Consider the following 20,296-nt stretch of genomic DNA (forward strand, 5'->3'; position numbering starts at 1 on the left):
GGAAATAATGTAGTGTATTGTAGTGTCTGTGCGTTAGATACTTGCATGTGCCTTTAAGAGGCGGAGCCTGGTGGTGTGGCCTCACTTTGCCAAGTCTCCATGAGTGTCTGAGCTTGGGTAGTGGCCGACAGCAGCTCCTGCGTAAGTGTGCTCATTTGATTTATGTATTTTACGGTTCTCCTGGCATCCAATCTATGGCTGAAAAATGTATCGACGACTGTGGCTCTTCTTTCACACATTATAGTAAGTACAGTATATATGCTGTAAAAACACAAAAGGGTTACTATAACCTGCAGATTTCCGCAAACAGAAACGTTCCACAAATCTAAACAATGAACCGCGCTATGCCAGGGGAACATTGTGTGTGTTATATGCTGTACATGTGCGGAGGCACAGCTTGCTTGGCTCCTAGCAATCAGCTGTGAAGAACAGATACAAAACCCACTCAACATGCAAATAAAATGAATAACCAATTTGTTTCATACAGTACCTCGAACATACTGGTGCTCATAGGTCCAAATGGTCGATAAGTATTTGATTTGCAAATCTGTGTATGCGTATACGTAACGTGCTTGTGTCTCCTGTTTCACATTTCATCAGCCCACTGCACAAAATAATCATTAAATGGAAGCTGATGAATGAAATACTCCTCTGTTGACTGTTACTGCAAGAGCTTAGCAAAATAAGGGTAGAAAGGAAACAGGGTATAAGGTTATTTTTAAGGATTTACAGTGGGTACGGAAAGTATTCAGACCCCCTTAAATTGTTCACTCTTTGTTATATTGCAGCCATTTGCTAAAATCATATAAGTTCTTTTTTTTTTCATCATTAATGTACAACAGCACCCCATATTGACAGAAAAAAACAGAATTGTTGAAATTTTTGAAGATTTATTAAAAAAGAAAAACTGAAATATCACACAGCCATAAGTATTCAGACCATTTGATCAGTATTTAGTAGAAGCACCCTTTTGAGCTAATACAGCCATGACTCTTTTGGGGAATGATGTTTTTCACACCTGTATTTGGTTGATCATCTGCCATTCCTCCTTGCAGATCCTCTCCAGTTCTGTCAGGTTGGATGGTGAATGTTGCTGAGCAGCCATTTTCAGGTCTTTCCAGAGATGCTCAATTGGGTTTAAGTCAGAGCTCTGGCTGGGCCATTCAAGAACAGTCACTGAGTTGTTCTGAAGCCACTACTCCGTTATTTTAGCTGTGTGCCTTGGGTCATTGTCTTGTGAACCTTCAGCCCAGACTGAGGTCCTGAGCACTCTGGAGAAGGTTTTTGTCCAGGATATCCCTGAACTTGGCCGTATTCATCCTTCCTTCGATTGCAACCAGTCGTCCTTGTCCCTGCAGCTGAAAAACACCCCCACAGCATGATGCTGCCACCACCGTGCTCCCCTGTTGGGACTGTATTGGACAGGTGATGAGCAGTCCCTGGTTTTCTCCACACATACCGCTAGTAGTCACTTTAAACTGCATACATTCCTTGAAGTCTCGGCGCCCTTTGCACAATGGTCATTGCACCGGACTATTGCTATATTAGTCATTCAAACTGCTCTCAGTGCTGGAGGACTCTGCATCTTTTTGCACAATTGTCAAAAATAAATAAATAATAATAATAATTTGCCAAATAACTAGCAACCCTTTATTTTTGTCAATGTCTTTAAGTCTCAAAAGTGTTCTGTCAATTTACTGTCTGTTGTCGTACTAGAGCGGCTCCAACTACCGGAGCCAAATTCCTTGTGTCTCTTTTGGACATACTTGGCAAATAAAGATGATTCTGATTAAGGCCAACAAGTTCCATCTTGGTCTCGTCAGACCAGAGAATCTTCTTTCTCACCATCTTGGAGTCCTTCAGGTGTTTTTTTTAGCTAACTCCATGCGGGCTTTCATGTGTCTTGCACTGAGGAGATGCTTCTGTCGGGCCACTCTGCCATAAAGCCCCGACTGTTGGAGGGCTGCAGGGATGGTTGACTTTCTAGAACTTTTCCCATCTCCCGAGTGCATCTCTGGAGCTCAGCCACAGTGATCTTTGAGTTGTTCTTTACCTCTCTCACCAAGGCTCTTCTCCCCCAATTGCTCAGTTTGGGTGGACGACCAGCTCTCGGAAGGGTTCCGGTCATCCCAAACGTGTTCCATTTAAGGATTATGGTGGCCACTGTGCTCTTAGGAACCTTAAGTGCAGCAGAATTATTTTGTAACCTTGGCCAGATCTGTGCCTTGCCACAATTCTGTCTCTGAGCTCTTCAGGCAGTTCCTTTGACCTCATGATTCTAATTTGCTCTGACATGCACTGTGAGCTGTAAGGTCTTCTATAGACAGGTGTGTGGCTTTCCTAATCAAGTCCAATCAGTGTAATCAAACACAGCTGTACTCCAATGAAGGTGTAGAACCATCGCAAGGATGATCAGAAGAAATGGACAGCACCCGAGTTAAATATGAGTGTCACAGCAAAAGGTCTGAATACTTATGGTTGTGTGATATTTCACTTTTTCCTTTTTTTTTTCTTTTTTTTTTTTCACAAATGGCTATAACAAAGAGTGAAAAATGTAAGGGGGTCTGAATACTTTCCGTACCCACTGTATACTCGCCCTCCTTAAGCATAATCAATTCAAATAAAGTATATAAATTAAGAGTAGAATTCACTCATGTGGGCCTCGATAGTTACTTTGGGAAGTCAATCACAAAGGTTTGGATGAGGGAACATAATAATATATGAGGGAATGTTCTGTGGTGATAGCACACGCTTTGGCATTGACAAAAAAGTAAATTGAGAAATGAGAGAGTTATGACTTAATTTCAATGTGCATGCATTGCCTTTGAAGGGAACATCGACCTTCCCAACATGGCCGCCACATAGGCACACGGTTAGCCAGACTGCTACAGCGCGCTAGCGAATAGTCTTCACATCTATGGTCAGAACCGCAACACACATTTCAAGCTGTGTTAACGCTTTAATGTCTCCTCTTGAATCGCTCCATGTTATGTGTCGGCAGTGACTCAGCCGGGGCTTGTAATTGTGCGTAATGCGTAGCTATTAGCTCATAAACTAATTAGGCACTTGGAGCTATTGCTAGCTAAATGAATAGCAAAGAGTTATTGTCCAGTGTATATGATACGATATAAAATGTCTCCGTGAAGTATTTTACAGGATTAGATTACTACCCGGGCAATATTTTGTCTACTTATTTGAAGTAAAAATTAGCTTGAAACAAGTGAAAATTGTCTAAAAACAAGGCAATGCGTCTTATTTTTTAAGATTTTGAGTTTTTGCTGTATGGTTGTTTATTTTCAGTTTTTTTAAAAAAAAACACTGGCAGTATCAGGTCGCTTTCATTTCCATAACTACATGTGCTAAATCTAGTTAAATGCTAGTTTATAACAGGACACCTTATGAAACAGTTTGTAAATGTCTGCTTTTCAATAGATGGACATATGTTTTTTTATTTATTTATTTTATTTAAGAATTCAGGCACGTGCAGGTGTGACTGTATGCAAAAAAGAATTATTGCATGATAGTTTGTCTTTGTTTCTTTTTTGTGTAGTTATACTGTATATACTACATTTCCAACAGTGTTGTCTATTACTCAAATTAAAAAGTGATTTTATAAACAATTTATTTCTTCTTTAATAGAGCTACAGACTAGTCAAAATGTTTTTAATATTCGTTTCCTATGAGATGAAATACTCATTGTATTCATACCCTTTAAAAAGGTCTGTGGTGCTTTTCTGACAATAAACCAGACTTTTATAACTTACTGAATAAATAGATGTAATAACAATAATAATAATAATATTTTGGGTTATCCACCAAATGGTCTTTTTCAAGGTCTAAAAAGTTCGATCAAATTTCAGAAGGGTACTTTCCACAATTAGGTCATGGGCTCAGCCCAACCAAAGGACTCGCCCCTGTTTGTAGGGTCATTTATTGATTGTGACAAAACGGACCCTTGGTGCTCTTAAGGATTACATCAATGCCATAATCAATGCATCCCCCTACTGAATGGCAATGAAAGATGGATAGAGGAAGAGGACAAAAGCGGAATAAATAGTTGGCTCGAGTTGGCTGCAGCATTAGATAGAATGGGAAATACAAGTGGTACTAATTTGACATCTAGTGTGATAACAGCACAAATGAGTAGCTAACAACGGACAAAAAGTCATACGTATTTATGCTGAGGGACTTTCCAAGATGCATTATTTTTTTCTCAGACATAAAAAGCTGGTTTTAGAAAATATCCACGGAAATGTATAAAGGTGAAAGACAACAAAGATTTGAAGAGACAAACAAGGAGCAAGAGTGCTTGCAAAGAGAGAAGTTGCTCTATAGTATGAGTAGTAAGACAGAGGCCTAACTCTAACCTTCTCACACTGACAGTAATAGTCTCCAGACCGCTGTTACCTCTAATCGTCCATGACAACCACACATTACCTCTAATCTCTCCTGCCAGGCAACCATATTGAAACACACTAAACTTCCTGTCTTAACAGTGTCTGGATCGAACAGCGAGGACATCTTCGCAACCTAGGGAAGTTTAACATTCTCAAATGCCACTGCTCTTCGGGAATTTTGAGGGAGATTTAATGCCACAGAAAAAAACATTTTAAAAGGTACACCATTCTTCTGTCATGATATCCAAAGTATGACTTCGATACCTGCTAATACATCTGACTGACACATCAGGAAGTACACCCAGCAACACCAGTAAGAAATGTACTTTTCCTTAATTGTGAATTAATGTTTTATAAAATCCTTTGTTTTAACTAAACCCTGTGGGAAAAAAAACAATGAAACAACTGCATACATATGGGGATTATTATGACACATCATCTGCAAATGTATTCAAACTTGAAAAAATGCTATGATACTGCACACTAATGCCGCCGACTGCAAATTATACTCTGCAAAACAGATGATGAACTCAGTTTGGGTGGCAAAGGCCAAGCCAACTGTGCTCCTGCCACAAAGTCGCCACGGAGAAAGCCAGGCGGGCAATACGGTACGTCAAGTAAAGTAAATGATGGTGTGATTAAGCTTCACTTCAGTTGCCTTGTCACTTTTGTTCTATAAATTGTGGTAATCTCAAAAAGTAGTCTTTATTTATTTATTTTTACTAATTTTATTTTGTAGTTAATGCGAAGTGGTAACATGGCAACCTACCAGACTGTTCTTCTTCGTCTCCTGTTTCTTTTTGGTCTCTATCAACTGCACATACTGTACACCTTTTACATAGTGTCCCCTACTGTTCAGAGTGAGACACCATATAACCGAAATGCTTTCATTACAGGCTACATTGAAGTGAAATGTTTGGTCGAAAAATATGCAGTTTGTTAAAATGTCAGTAATGACAAGTTATTACTCTAAATATAGTGAAGTTTGAGTTTATATTATTCAGGGGTGCACATGAATAAGTAGTGCACAGGTGTGCATGCGCACTGAAAATATTAAAAGCGCACTAGATTCAAGTGTGTCACTGTCCATTTGCGTATCAAAAGCATTATGCATTTTCTTTTTGTTGGAGCAGAGAGGGAGAAGGAGCACGGGTAGTGCTGTCATTCACGAATGACTTGTTCGAAAAAACAAATAATTTTGAGTGAATGTACCAAATGGAATCACTTCATGAATTGATTTGTTTGTTTCTCAGTTCAGTTGGGTTCAGGCGCGAGCATGTACCGCGCAAAGGGCACCACTCGCAGGACGGCGACCGTGGCTGAGCGCAGAGGAGCCGCCAACGAGGCGCCAGGCTTCGTGGTCATCTCGGTCTCGTTGCGCAAGCAGCTATGACAGCTACGACGATCTGTCAAAATATGGTAGTCCGTTGTTCAAAAAAGATCACGAACCACTGCTCCAGAGAACTGCACCAAATAAGCTCTTCATGCAGTCCCATACTAAAATTATGAACTTAAAGACTTACAGTGTAAGTCTAAGTTCATCCATGAGGACGGCAAGTTGGGGAAAAAAATGAGCACCCAACAACTTCTCATGTTCCTTTGAGAACCAGACCAAAATCGTTATGTGCACACCTGGTTTTAGTTACATTTTTAAGAAAAGTGTTCTTTTTTTTTTTAATACGATTTGATTAAAATAAAACATTTTCTTCGTAACTGGAAGACGTAATGGCATCATCAAGTATCTGTACTCAATATCGACAAGTAATAAGTACTAGCACTTGTAGTTGGTAAGAAAAAAGTGGTATCTGTGCATCCCTTGTATAAATCCCAGTGGCTTAGAGCAGAAGAGAGCAACATACGGTAGCTTGCAAGCTGGTGTATGTACCTCCAGAAAGGATTCTCTCAGTGAAACTGCCATTTAAAAAAAATAATAATAATAATTAAAATATTACAATACTCACTTGACTTGAGAGCTGATGAATTGACTTCTATCTCTCCTCCCGTGATTGGCTGGAAGACAGACAGCTCGGGCTGGTAGCGATCATGGCTGGGCGCAGGGCTTGTGTTGGCTGCATCCCTCTCCTGGGCTTCCTGTTCCTCATACACAGCCATCAGCTGATATAAAAAAAGGAAAGTACACAAATGATATCTGATCGTTTCTAGGAATTCTTCAAATACAAAATCTTCCCAAAAAAATTTGTAGAAAGCAATAACTTAGGGGTTTTACAGCACAAGCTGTTAACATGAATCACAGAGAAGCTCAAATAAGGCATGTGGACAAACAAAAAAACTACATAACTACTACAATGTTGTGTACATCAAAGCTCTATACACACTTGCACACCACCGCATGAAATATAGTTCTTGAAACCGAAGAAAAAAAATATTAATTTTTTTATATAAACTTCGTCATTCTTTTGTTTAGTTGCATTACCTTGTGGATGAGGACACTATAAAGGACGTCCAAGGAGCCCAGCATTCCAAAGAAAGTTTGTGTGTAACTTCTACTTAACAACTGCCTCCATTTGTGTCTCTCCTCTTCACGTGTGCGACACCCAGCTCCCACTCTCGCCTTGTTATATAGTGGAATCCCTGTCTATTGAGCATAGCACTGAGTCTGCGTTTAGCTTAACATGGGACAGAGCTCGTCACCACTGGGTTCTAGGGGCCTCCACACAAACGCTGAATAGACCTGTGTTTGTGTACATATGTGGCTATGGGTGTTTGTGCCATAGATATAGTGGTGCAGAATAAAGAAAGCAGAGAGTGCCAGTAAAGCCAGAGCCTTCCTGCTACGCTGAAGTACAGTAGATACAGACGAGGGTCATTGCACTGTGAGGTATGTCCTTTATAGATGAAATGCTGACATTCGTACATAATGTTCCCAAATAAAACCCAGATATAGTTTATATACTTTCCGTCATAATAGTCTCACCAAACTGAGAGGAGCATAGTCAAAAGTTGTATAATATACTGTTACTGTAACACCTTTTTCACGTGCCACATTCAGAAACTATTTGAACATCTCAGCCTCACACATTCATGTCCAGTCACATTTCCGTATCTGTCGTCCATATTATTCCTCCTTTACCAAACCACATCTGACGTGTAGTTTTTCTTTCTTGCTCACTGGCAGGTCGGTCATTCGACCTCGTTGTTAACAAATCAGGTTTGATCCCAAAGCGGCATAATGGTAAATTAACTGTAGCTTGACAAACAGAAGAGATCACTGATATACAGAACACAATTGTTTCAGCATGTGCAGTGGATACAGAAAGTCTACACACCCTGTTTCAGTTTTTTGTTATATAAGAAGATCAGAATCATCTTTATTTGCCAGGTATGTCAAAAACACACAAGGAATTTGTCTCCGGTAGTTGAAGACTAAGATAAATCATTTCAAACTAGGGTGCGCACACATGTGCAACCACATCATCACAGTTGTTTTTGCTTCCCTTTTGAAAAGCTTTTCATATTAATGGTGGTAAAAAAATTTTAATGCTTTATCTTGGTCTCATGTTTTTCTATCACAAAAACCGAGGACGGCAATCTGCTCAAGATGTCCCTAAAAAGTGTACTCCATGCTGTGAAACTTTTTCTTTATTATTTATCTATTCATTTATTTATTTATTTTTACCGCGTCAAAAGAAACCGAACCAGAGGGGGAAAACTACAACCGTTTCAGAACAGAGATCGTGAACTGTCGCGTGAAAGCACTCCTTTTTTAACCAAAACCTTGACCAAAGGTCAAATACTGTAGGTAGTGGTGTGAACCAAATGAACTTTCAATGAAAATGGTGTTATAGCTACAGTGTGGGAGGTTTCTACCACTTTTGGATTACAGTGTCATGTCATTGAAGTGTTTTCTGAAATAAAGAACATCTTTTGTTATTCATGGCAAATTTCAATTGTGAACATTTTAAGGGGACTATAATCTTTTTTCCGAAGTTAACAAGATGCTACCAATACTGTATCTGATTGGTTCTTCTCTCCAACTTTGTTTATTCACTGCCATCCTTTTCTTCTCACCTGTAAAGTGTGTCTTAATTAAAAAGAAATGTTATATTTACTGGTCCGAACACAACAATAGAAGGGAAGATAACGTGTCCTCTAGGTGTGACATCTACAGAATTTTATCACTTAGTGCCACGGGCAAAAACACACGCACGCACGCACGCACGCACGCACACACACACACAAAAAAGACTCACAGCACCACCTAGCTCTACACAAATATCACTGCAGCTAAAATAGTTTTAAACTTCACCCATTGTGTATTCTGTTTTTGTACCATGCCAGGATTGTAGACCACACAGTGAGCATTACATACAAATACTTCTATGCTAGGTTGTGTACAAGTTGCTTTTTTGTCTCTACATATTCCTGTTTAGTCTTGTTTTCAAATTTGCCTACTTCATCTGTATTGTCTGACTTTTAAAACAACTCTACGCAACCGAAACACCCAGCATCCACTCCATTTGACACATTTCCTATATGTCATATACTGAAATACCCAAACAATAGATTAGATAATCAGTGGATTACTATATGGATTGTAAACAAGGATTGTATACTCATAAAGTGCCACATAAGGACAATTACAAAAATAAATGTAATGATGCGATGAACTATGCAAAGCTATAGATTCAGCTGCACATTAATCAATAATCGGTTGTTCCTGTAAGGAGAGTATAGATAATGAAACTGACCTGCTCACCACTTGAAACTTTTGCCAGTGTGCCTGCATTTACATTGATTTAAGAGCTGACCCATTACTGATATCCAGTCACATTACATAAAGGCAACTCAAGTCAGACAACAAGAAAAAAAATCTGTAAAATATGAACATAATTTTAAAAACGTGTGAAAATGTCAAAATGAATCCCATTTGATTGAGAACATATATATTCTCAAAGATCCAAAATACATCCTGGAGATTTTACTTCTAGCAATTCTGCAGGTGTGTGAAAATATTTGTGTTTGTATGTTTACAAGTACTAAATGCAGTGTGTCATAAGAGAATATTGTAATCTGGGTGTGTTTGTGTGTGTTCCTTTACAAAAGACTCCCTCAGAGTGTGTGTAGACTACAATAGGCCATATGGAACAGCATTATGGAGACTCATGTAGCCCAGATGGACACATTCTGTGCAGGCAACTGCAGCCGATTCAGAGATTCAACAGAAGGCAACTAAGGGCGCTTTCATACTAGAGAACTCTCGTCCATTCCCCCACTTGGTCGGGTCCACTTGTGAACATAGCAAATGAACTCTGGGGCAAACCAAATCTATCAATTCTGTGCACAACCTAACACGTTCCTGTTTTTCATTTAATTAATGGTTTAGCTTGATTATACAAAGGTTTGGTGTACATCTCCCAATCCCATTCAATCATTTTACCCAGTGTTCCTTTTCTCCTCTTTTTCTCCAGCCTCTTATCTCATTCAATTACCTCACTGCACAACAATGTATGTCTGAGTGGCTTTTGAAGTTGGAATTGGTTTCTGTCAGGTGTCACTGATTAGAACACCCTCTAACCCGAAAGCTGATGACTTGTAGCAGGCCTTTCTGTGCGGCTTTCATGGATTTGAGGGTTTGCTTATATGATACTTGAGGTCTTTCAAGCTAAACACACATTCAGTATGAACTGTACGTTAAAGAATGTATCCATCCTCCTATCAATTTTCTGCTGCTTATAAAGCCAGTCACACTTACATTCTCAGCTACAGTCATTGAGTGACAATCAATCCCATGTTGACTATGAATCATCCATGAGTACCTCTACACCAGTGATTCTCAACCAGGGTGCCATGAGAGATCAACAAGGGTGCCATTGAAGGTTATCTAAATTCACTTAATTTTTCCCCATAAATATATTATTTATTAATTACAAAAATATCTTTGTTCATCCATCTATGCCAGCAATGTATTGTGACAGGTAAAACAATTAAATGTTCACGTTCCATTAGATGGCAGAAGGTACAATAAACCAATGTATCCACATGTGGCCATTCATACAACATATTTATGGTATTGCTGCTGCAAGTATATCAAGTTTGTGTTCAATTAAACAGGCCCAGATTTCACCCTGTCAATGTGTGAGTAAAATGTGACAAAATCATTATTTCAGTATTCATACTTTTCCCAACATTTTTCTATTGTAAAACGGTTTCCTTGGCCCACTAAAGGTTGGGAAACACAACCCATCCCCAGTCTACACCTCAACTTGTCTTGGTGCCAAATGTAGCCAACAAATACAATCCTCCGCATTCGCATCTTTTACACAGAACAATGACAAAACTGAGGTCACCATGTGGCCATATTGTTTATTATTTTTGATCGATTGAGTGATTGATTGATTGATTTCATTGACTGATTGATTAATTGCCTAAATTCTTTATTTTGAACATGAAAAATTTAAAATATGTTATGAGTTAGATATGGCTGACAATCTACAAAAATATTAAGAAAAATACGATCAAGGATATTGGTATTTTTTGTTGTTATTCTGTCAGTAACTTAAAAATGATTGCATTTAGAGTAGACTTTACACCGATTTTATCGGCCTGATCGGTATCGGACGATAATTAGCATTTTATGCTGATCGGCTTTAATGTCATAATTCCCCGATTCGATCAATCTGCAAAAGACATTTACGCCGCATCGCTATCGTGCACAGTATATTTGAATCCAAAAGTTAATTTATTTTTAGCCTTGTTGCGCGTCTTTTGATATAGTACTGTAAATATCTGACTGCCAATGAAGTTATTTTAAACAAATTAATAAATACAAAAAAAAAAAAAACGCGGTGTGGGATAGACAACACGTAATGCCAGATCACACTACAAGACAAATTTGCTCTTTCACAATTGCACTATGTCAGACGACTTTTTACGATCAGTGGGCTTTATCTTGTCAACTCAAATGTGATCGCATACACCCGTTACCGTTGCGACGACAACAAGAGTGGACCACGCCGACTCTATTATAAGAACTGAATGGGGAAGAACGTGTTGTACGTAAACATGCCGCCGTTCTGTCGAATCATGCTCTAAGGTTTCGGTATGTACAGTAAATGAACAGGTCATTTAAATAGACATTGCTCTATCTTGTGATCGGAACGGTGATCGGTTATCGTTTTTTTTAAACTCGCTGATCCGGCCCCAAAAATCCTGATCGTGTAAAGCCTAATTTGGAGATATATGATGCTGGGGTGTAAATTAAAGTAAAAGCTTGCATTGTCAGAATTCTCATGAAAGTAGAGTGTATAGGTCCTCGGTTTACAACTGAGACAACATAAGATGGATTTCTACGCCGGAAGTCGGAATGTGCCATAGTCAACCAGTAACTCACTGTAGTAGTCTCGCCACGCTGCACTATTTGCATATCTGTTGTTGACCAATACTGGCCACTCATGCCAGAGTAACATCTGCTCCATTTTCACACTGATTGAGGAGAATCTGCAACATTTGCACAATCAACATTGTCCTAGATTATCGCACTACTCGCTTGAAGTCTCTGCGCCCTTTGCACAATGGTCATTGCACCGGACTATTGCTATATTAGTCATTCGAACTGCTCTAAGTGCTAGAGGACTCTGCATCTTTTTGCACAATTGTCAAAAATAAATAAATAAATAAATAGTACCGGCATTACCAGATAACTAGCAACCCTTTATTGCTCAGTGACTGTTTTTGTCAATGTCTTTATGTCTCAAAAGTGTTCTCTGTCAATTGACTGTCTTACTAGAGCGGATCCAATTACCGCAGAAAAATTCCTTGTGTGTTTTTTGGACATAGTTAGCAAATAAAGATGATTCTGATTCTAACCTATGCTAACGCAGTAACAAAGTCATAATTACAGTTAATATGTTTGTATGAAACACACTTCTAGACCATAAATATGAAACAATCAAACGGAAAATGAGTAAGTACAGCAGTAACTGAGCGTGCCTTCTTGAGCCGTGTGACAACTATTTTTAGGCCACTGTGCAAACTAGTTCATTGTGCCTCATTCATAAACTTAAAACCACATAGGTTAGGACCGTCATAAACCCAAGACACCTGTAACCTCATGAAATTACGGGACCGCAACCATTCACCTGGCTACTCCTCATTTCAAGTAGAACACATCTATACAATCAATACAGAGACAGTTATTTTCTTTACGTCCCTGCTCTACCTAAACTTCCCTTTTTTTGTTTATTGCATTGTGTGTTAATTGAAGATGCAATTTCACTCTTCTTATCCTGAATCATCTGCACATTTTTGGTCATTTTTTGGCCTCCTCGCCAATGCACCCCCCTCTGTGTCCTACTTCACTCACTGTCTCGTTTACCTTCCGTCTTCTAATGAATTCAATCATGTTTGAATCACATCTTGGTGTGACCAGTCCTGATACATATGTTGACCTTTAGCTAGCAACTGGGGGGGTTAATTGAGTCAAAGCGTTTACTCTACAGGAGGATGAGCCAGAAAGACAGCGAGATTAAGAGACAGCCTCAATAGGTGCATTAAGAGAGTAAAAATGAGACAAATAGGTGCAATTTGTAAGAGCATGTGCGAAGAAGAAGCAGGAGGGGGCAAGAGGGAAAAGGGGTTAATTGCTGGTGTGAATGGAATGAAACACACTGGGAGGCAAGTAATTAAAGAACTGAGGAGAAGATAGTGAAATAGAGTCAAATGTGGGCTTGATGGGGACAGTGTGTGTGCGATGGGTACAAGGTGACAGCGAGAAGGAGCCAATCAGCAAGATAGGGAAGATTGATTTTAAGTGATAAAGAGAAGGGGTTAATAGGGTGATTGAAATGAAACCGAGTGAGAGGCTGTTAGGGTGAAAGGAAACAGTTAATTATGAGTATAATAAATGATGAAGCCTCGAGTCTACATGGGCCTTAATTCTTAATTAAGAAAACACAGCTGCACCTGAGGACCACCCATAATTGATAGATGCATGAAATATTGAAATAGGTGTGTGTGAGTGTGTATTTGTGCAAATTGTTTTTATGGTGAAGCCTCATGGACTCATTGTGATGATTAATTATTGTAATGAAGAATCTGAAAGTAAGGTTTGTTTAGGATGGGGACAAAGAACTGGTCATTTATATCATTAGTGGATCTGTCAGTCATGATACATGCCTGAAATTATTGAACAAGCCATAAACATACAAACCAACTTGATTTAAGGCTGTCATTTTGTTTGACAATTTATTCAGTATGGTGAAAAAATAACGTAATTTAACTACCTAATGACTTTTTTTGAAGAATAATGTGTGTTTATGTGATATCCTTATTGTGTTCTCATTCTGTGTACCAATGTTTCAGGATCTTTAAGTAGAAATGTTTTTGGTGACAAAAAACCTATTTTCTCAGCTTCTTGGTCAGAAACCAGCATTTTTGGATCAACAATGCATGTTCTATTGCTGAATACTAAAGAACAGGGGGGGGGGGGAATATAGGGGGGGGAAATTCTGGTAAATAACAGAATTGACTTTCTTTTGGTAGTTTTGTTATTTATATTGTCACAGAACACTATATTCTGTAGGTCTTGAAATATCAGTCAATATCAGTCTTTAAAACAACAGTCAATATGGGGAATTCTGCTTTGAAAACACCTGGCACTCAATGATTTAATTCCGATTAATTAGTAACAAACACTAATCGATGTAACAAATCACATTAAACACCAGGCATGATACTTCAGCTCCACATGTACACATAGTGCATATAAAGTACATGAACATAAAAGGAGCTCTGTAAATATACAGTATGTACTGCCAATGTAGACTGATTTATTAGCCAGCGAAATGCAGTTTACCAATGAGGCCATAGCCTCATCAAATATAATTCAGCTAATAAATGATCTCCTTGAGTGAAAAAGTAGATCATTCGTGGCCCCTCTATCCTTCTCAAGGACTAACACCTGACCCCGTCTCCACACCCATACAGTACATGCCCACCGCCATAAACAAGGATGTCCAATTACAGTTTGAGATTGGAATGATGGAATGGAAAAACTGTCAAGCTGCATCAAATGACAAAAATAGCATCATCTGAGTGAGTCCCATGTCGAGAGATTACGCAGAACGCAGTTCCTGTACAACATAAGGTACACACTCAAAGTATACTTTACAGTACGTATTTTTGAATGATGGTTCTGTTTTATTTTATCAGTGCATTACTTTGTTTGGCTGATAAAATATCTAAAAATACCTATCTGTTGTTATACATACTCATGACACAAGGACAAAGTATTTTAGCATGGAATAAAACCACAACAAAAATGCACAAGAGAACGTGTATGAATGTCTGCAGCCCATACATAATTTCACTATGATTCTCTGTAAATGAAACCATTCCAACGTGAAAGCAATAAGGTACACTGCTTTCTTTGGTCTAAGGTCAATATTATTCTCTCCAGCGGGCCACTTCATGTGGAAGGCCCAGATGGCAAAGGTGACCAAGAAACTGTTTGCATAACCACACATTGGGTGTGTGACAGAAACCTTAGACTGTGTGTTTGTATTTGACGTTCATTCACTTAACCTTAGCACGCTGACATTAGACTATAGAAAAATAAACTTATCTGAATCTACTTGCTATGGGAGATGGAATCTCAACTCAGTGAAGAATGTTTTGTCTTTGCATTGACTAGTCACAGGTTGAGGTGGGCGACATGGACTCAAAATAATATCACATTATTATTAGGAAATACAGTTTAGCAATAACAGCAAAAAATTGCATTTCACAGAAATCACAATTTAGAAGCTACAGTATTTATTTGTGCAACATGCAAATGAAATGCTTTCAGGCTGATCTAACCAGCAGATACTGTAATATCTATGCCTCGCATGCTTCTATAGTCTTCTTGTCCTCTGCAAGGTGAATATACAATTACACAGTAATTGTGAATTACGGTGCACACATCACCTCACAGAGCGCTAACGGGTGTCAATATGCTCTTCTTTATGTAGTACATACAATAAAGTCACAGTGTGCAAGATCTAAGGGTCATGAATGAATTTGGCCGAGTGTGCATTAGTGCAGAGCAAGCTCATGTAGATAATGAAACCGCTATTAAGCTAATATGGCCCAGCCCTAACAGGTCAAGAAATATAAGCGTTGACATGCTTAGCCAAATCAAATGGACAAAGCCAACATACTGCATTAAATAACATTCACGCCCTGATTTACAATGATCCCAAATTGCGGACGCTATATTGCATGTTTGTTTTGATTGAGTGCACTGTTGTTCACTGTGTTGCACGTGATCTGCGAAAATTGCGATCTTTTACTAAGATCCAGCATAAAGGATTCTAAAGCCAGTATAGGCGCAACCTAATTACCCATTCGGCAAAACAGGTCGAAGCACTTCCACCCGGCTCAGATAAATGGCGAACGGGACCACAAATAGCGCCCGTAGAACCTTTAAACTAGACTACACCGATTTTATCGGGCAGATCGGTATCGGCCGATATTTTGCATTTTATGCTGATCGGCTTTAATGTCATAATTCGCCGATCCGATCAATGACTCCGCAAAAGACATTTACTCCGCGTCGCCGTGTGCACAGTATATTTTAATCCAAAAGCTATTGTATTTTTAGCCTTGTCACGTGTCTTTTGATGTAGTACTGTAAATATCTGATGGCCAATGAAGTTATTAAAAAAAATAAAAAATAAAAAATAATAAATTTCGGCGGTGTGGAACAGACAACACGTCTGAGACAGGCAACACGTAATGCCCGGATCAAATAACAACACAAAATTGCTCTTTCGCGATTGCACTGTCAGACTACTGCAATAAAATCTTGTATTCCGATACCACCCCATCCCGTTTTTTACGATCATTGGGCTTTATCTTGTCAACTCAAATGCACCGGCATACACTCGCTACCGTGGCGACGACAATAAGAGTGGAGCGTGCCGACGGTATTATAAGGACAAAATGGGGAAAAAAATGTGTGTTGGTGGTCACCGGTGCTCAGGACAGGAGAGGACGTTCGTTTAAGGCTTGCTTGAGGTATGTTCACGTACTTTTAATACGATACGGCTCACAAGCAGGCAATAAAATGTTATGCAGCCTAGCAAGCTACTGCTAGCACGAACAGTTGGACGTAAACATGCCGCCGTTCTGTCGAATCATGCTCTAAAGTTTCGGTGTGGGTGAAGTAATTACATTTTTTTTGAAAAAGTAATCTAATTACAGGACGTTAGCACCCATTATTACTGTCATGTAATGTTGGTTTGACCTGACTGATTTAAATACACGATCTGACTTGAGCAGTGATTTCCAACCTTTGTGGAGCCAAGGAACATATTTTACAATTGGAAAATCTCACGGCACACCAAGAAAAAAAAATGTCACAAAAAGTGGATACATTAATTATTATATTTACTTCCTGCCATCTAATAGAAGACCATTCATTTGTTCGGTCTGTCACTATGCCTCACTGGCATAAATAGAGGAACAAAGACACATTATTTTTTGTAAATATAATTTTTTGAGCAATTAAGTACACAAGTATATACAGTAAATGAACAGGTCATTTAAATAGACACATTCCTCCATCTTGTGATCAGATCAGTGATCGGTTATCGTTTTTTTAAACTCGATGATCGGCCTCAAATATCCTGATCGTGTAAAGCCTACTTTAAACATCAACAATGTATTTTGTTTGACACAACATATCACCACACAGCCACCAAAGATGACAATAGCCGGTGTTTAGGCTTTGTTTACGTACAGCATATTTGTATAAATAAATGATACACACATATTTTACTTTTGTCTGAAGACATCAGCCATAAAGATAAAAAATTTCTGGCAAGTTCGGCATTAAACTATCATGTCATCAACCCGTAATGATCCTCGTTGGCGTAGCATACACAGAAAGTCCATTAACCTGTTTTCTGGGTATCGTCAAGTGACATTTCACATATAAATGGATTGCGTGTTCACTCACTAACAGATTACGCGAGTTGTTGGTGGCAGGTGTAAAAAGTGTGAAGATACCATACTTAAAAGAGGGTTTAGCACTTTGGGTAGCTCTCACGGTTTTCACCACTGAACATTTGAGAGAGGGAAGGGAAAAATTAAGTTTGAAGTGATTGAATTGGAAGTGTTAGTAGAGGAGATGAACAAAAATTACTGACTTAAAGTAAACACTGTAAAAAATTATTGTTCCAAGAATTTTGGGGAAACAACCGCAATAAAGCAATGCTTTGTTTGATTTAACTCGTCCAGAGTCCCCATCCTGCGTAATGTTGCGTTTAAAACTTGGGTAGTACACCCGAAAAACTGCTCTGGGAAAGGCCAGCACCAATCGTCTGTGCACTGAAATGATCTAGAGGCAAAAAAAATAAAATAATGCAGATTTGAAAGAAGTTTTGTCATAGGTGATATGACATGACTCCTTCTTATAACTGGGTTCAAGTCGGCCTGTAGATCATTCAGAAGCTCCAAAATTGCATTGCAGTATCGACGATATGTTGGATAAATTTATTGTCACTTCAAAAATGTTTACACAAGCGGAAAAGTTCATTTTGCCTGTGCTATGCTGGCACCACTTTGTGTCCTAGTTTGCACCTGCCTTTCAGACAAGCTATTAAAGATGCAAAATCAACCATGCGTGTGCTAAATTATTTAATTTGTAAATACTCCTCTCACAATGCGCAATATGGACTGTGTGGCAATTTAGTGCAATTGGCAGACTCAATCCTGGTAGTGCCCGGTTAGTAGATCAGCTACCACATCTGTTTGCGTGCACAATCAAGTCCGTGCCTGTTTTAGTAAATCAAACCTTTTAGTAAATCAGGCCCTAAAACTATTAACTGCTGCAGCTAGCTACGAATAAAGTGTAGCTCTTTTGAGCGGCCAAGGTGATTTTTGTTGACATATTTGGGATTATTCTATATTTAGGTGAGACCCAGACAATACGTCTATTATGTTTGTTCAGTATTCATACACGCATGCGCTTAAAGACTGGCCATGCAGTCTTCTCGTAGTAAAAGATTCATCTGGGATTACAGGCCATTCATTCATGTGGTGTACATCACTGTGTTGACAAAGCAGACAAGTAGTAGTTGTGCAACCAAGTATGCACACCTCAAGAGATGAATAATGCACCATGTACAGTCGTGCTCACCATTATTGGCACCCCTTTATTTTTTGCATAACCTGTATAATATATTCAGAAATAAATGGAAATGTATCAAACCTATATCGTCAGGATCTTATTTATTTTTTCAAACTTAGATATTGTAATTTCAGAGAAAAAAACAGAAAACAGCACGCGCAGCAATATTGGCACAACTCCTAAATCTTTGGTTGCACACCCTTTGGCAGCGATGACAGCCTCCAAACGTTTCTTGTATCCATCTATAAGCTTTTTGCACTTCTCAGATGGTATTTTCTCCCACTCTTTGTAATTTGTTCAAGCTCTTGAACAATTGCAGGGTTCTTTTTCCCCTATGGCACATTTCAGCTCCCACCAAAGATTTTCAATGGGATTGAGATCAGGACTCATTGCTGGCCATTTTAAAACAGTCAATTATTTTCCTTTTCAACCATTCCTGTCTGCTTTTTTATTTGTGCTTTGGGTCTTTCTCTTGCTATCTTCGCCTCAAACCAAGTTTTCCTACACTGGGTGAGACATTTCGCTCTAAAATCTCTTGATAATTTTCTTATTTCATGATACCTGTGATACAGTCAAGGGCTTCAGTACCAGATGCAAGAAAGCAGTCCCGCAGCATTATGGATCTCCCCCATGCTTGACTGTTGGCTAGGTGTTCTTTTCCTTAAAGGTTTCATTGCGCCGTCAGACAGAAAACATACATGCTGTTTGTGTGCATTGCTAAAAGGCTCAATTTTTTCTCATCTCTCCATATAATATTGTTCATCATTTACTCTTTTGTATCAAACAAGTTCTCTATAGAAAAATCTTGTCTCACTTGAACCATTTTCTTCAGGAGATATTCCACATTTAGTTCTTAAACTTCATGCGTGCCAATAATGGTGAACACTGTATCTTATTTTCAACTTGTGCCCCTCTGGCCAAATGGTATTGTTAGTAGAGCACACTTAGTTGGTCAGTTGCATAAAAATGGCAGCAAGATGGTTCACACAGAAATCTTTTTTAGACATTTCCAAGATTAATTTTTCCTGCTGCAGATTAATTGTGTGGGGGGGAACCTTGCAACTTAGTTTGTTGCCTTCTGACAAACCAAGCAATTTATCTTCTGCGCAGATTTATGGTCTTCAGTTCATATATATCCTCAGCCTCCCAAATTAAATATTTGCAAAAGGATAGTTTTATTTTAGAGTTTATGATAGCCAGTTACTTTGCTTCTGTAGCACGAGAGGGAAAGATAAACCCTAGTCATGTTATTTCATGAGAAGATTTAACATTTGGGAAACCCTCAAATTTTCAGCAGGGACATGTTGCCGGCTTAAAGGGCACAAAACACTATTTATTACAACTGTTGGAAATTCGGTGATTTAACATAAAAAGATTAAAAAGACCACAGTGGAAAAATTATTAGCTTCAAAAGCACTGTGCATAGAGTATGAAGCTATGGGGACGGGGAAACAAAAACATGCTTGAGCTGGAATGTGAAACAATCTGTCCCCTTTAGAATGTCATCTTTCAATATTAAAGGTCCTGATAACAAATTTCTAAAGCTGACCAAAGAGGAGAAGGACAGAGTTGGGACAACACAGACAAAGTGAGTTTCGGTCTGAGGTGCAGCAGGGAAAGCAGGAGTAAAGAAGAAAAATAACTAAAGCATACATTGTTTTTTTGGGGGTGTTTTTTGTTTTCATTCGTTCAAATTTGGCAGGCTTCCAGACATTTTTTGACTCTCTTTAATCTGTAAATGACTCTATACCTCTGTGTTTAATAT

General features: G+C 38.7%; 1 protein-coding gene across 4 annotated transcripts in view; it reads right to left on the reverse strand.

Moving 5' to 3' along the window:
* Nucleotides 1–20,296, reverse strand: part of pard3bb (par-3 family cell polarity regulator beta b) — a 146,755-nt gene that overhangs the window by 116,139 nt on the left and 10,320 nt on the right. For all 4 annotated transcript variants that reach the window (XM_061691603.1, XM_061691602.1, XM_061691605.1 and 1 more), the window contains exon 4: nucleotides 6,359–6,512. In XM_061691603.1, the coding sequence (XP_061547587.1) occupies nucleotides 6,359–6,512 (154 nt within the window). The remainder of the gene's footprint in view (nucleotides 1–6,358; nucleotides 6,513–20,296) is intronic.

The sequence above is a fragment of the Phycodurus eques genome, chromosome 12 (genome assembly GCF_024500275.1).
Source record: "Phycodurus eques isolate BA_2022a chromosome 12, UOR_Pequ_1.1, whole genome shotgun sequence".
Taxonomy (NCBI): domain Eukaryota; kingdom Metazoa; phylum Chordata; class Actinopteri; order Syngnathiformes; family Syngnathidae; genus Phycodurus; species Phycodurus eques.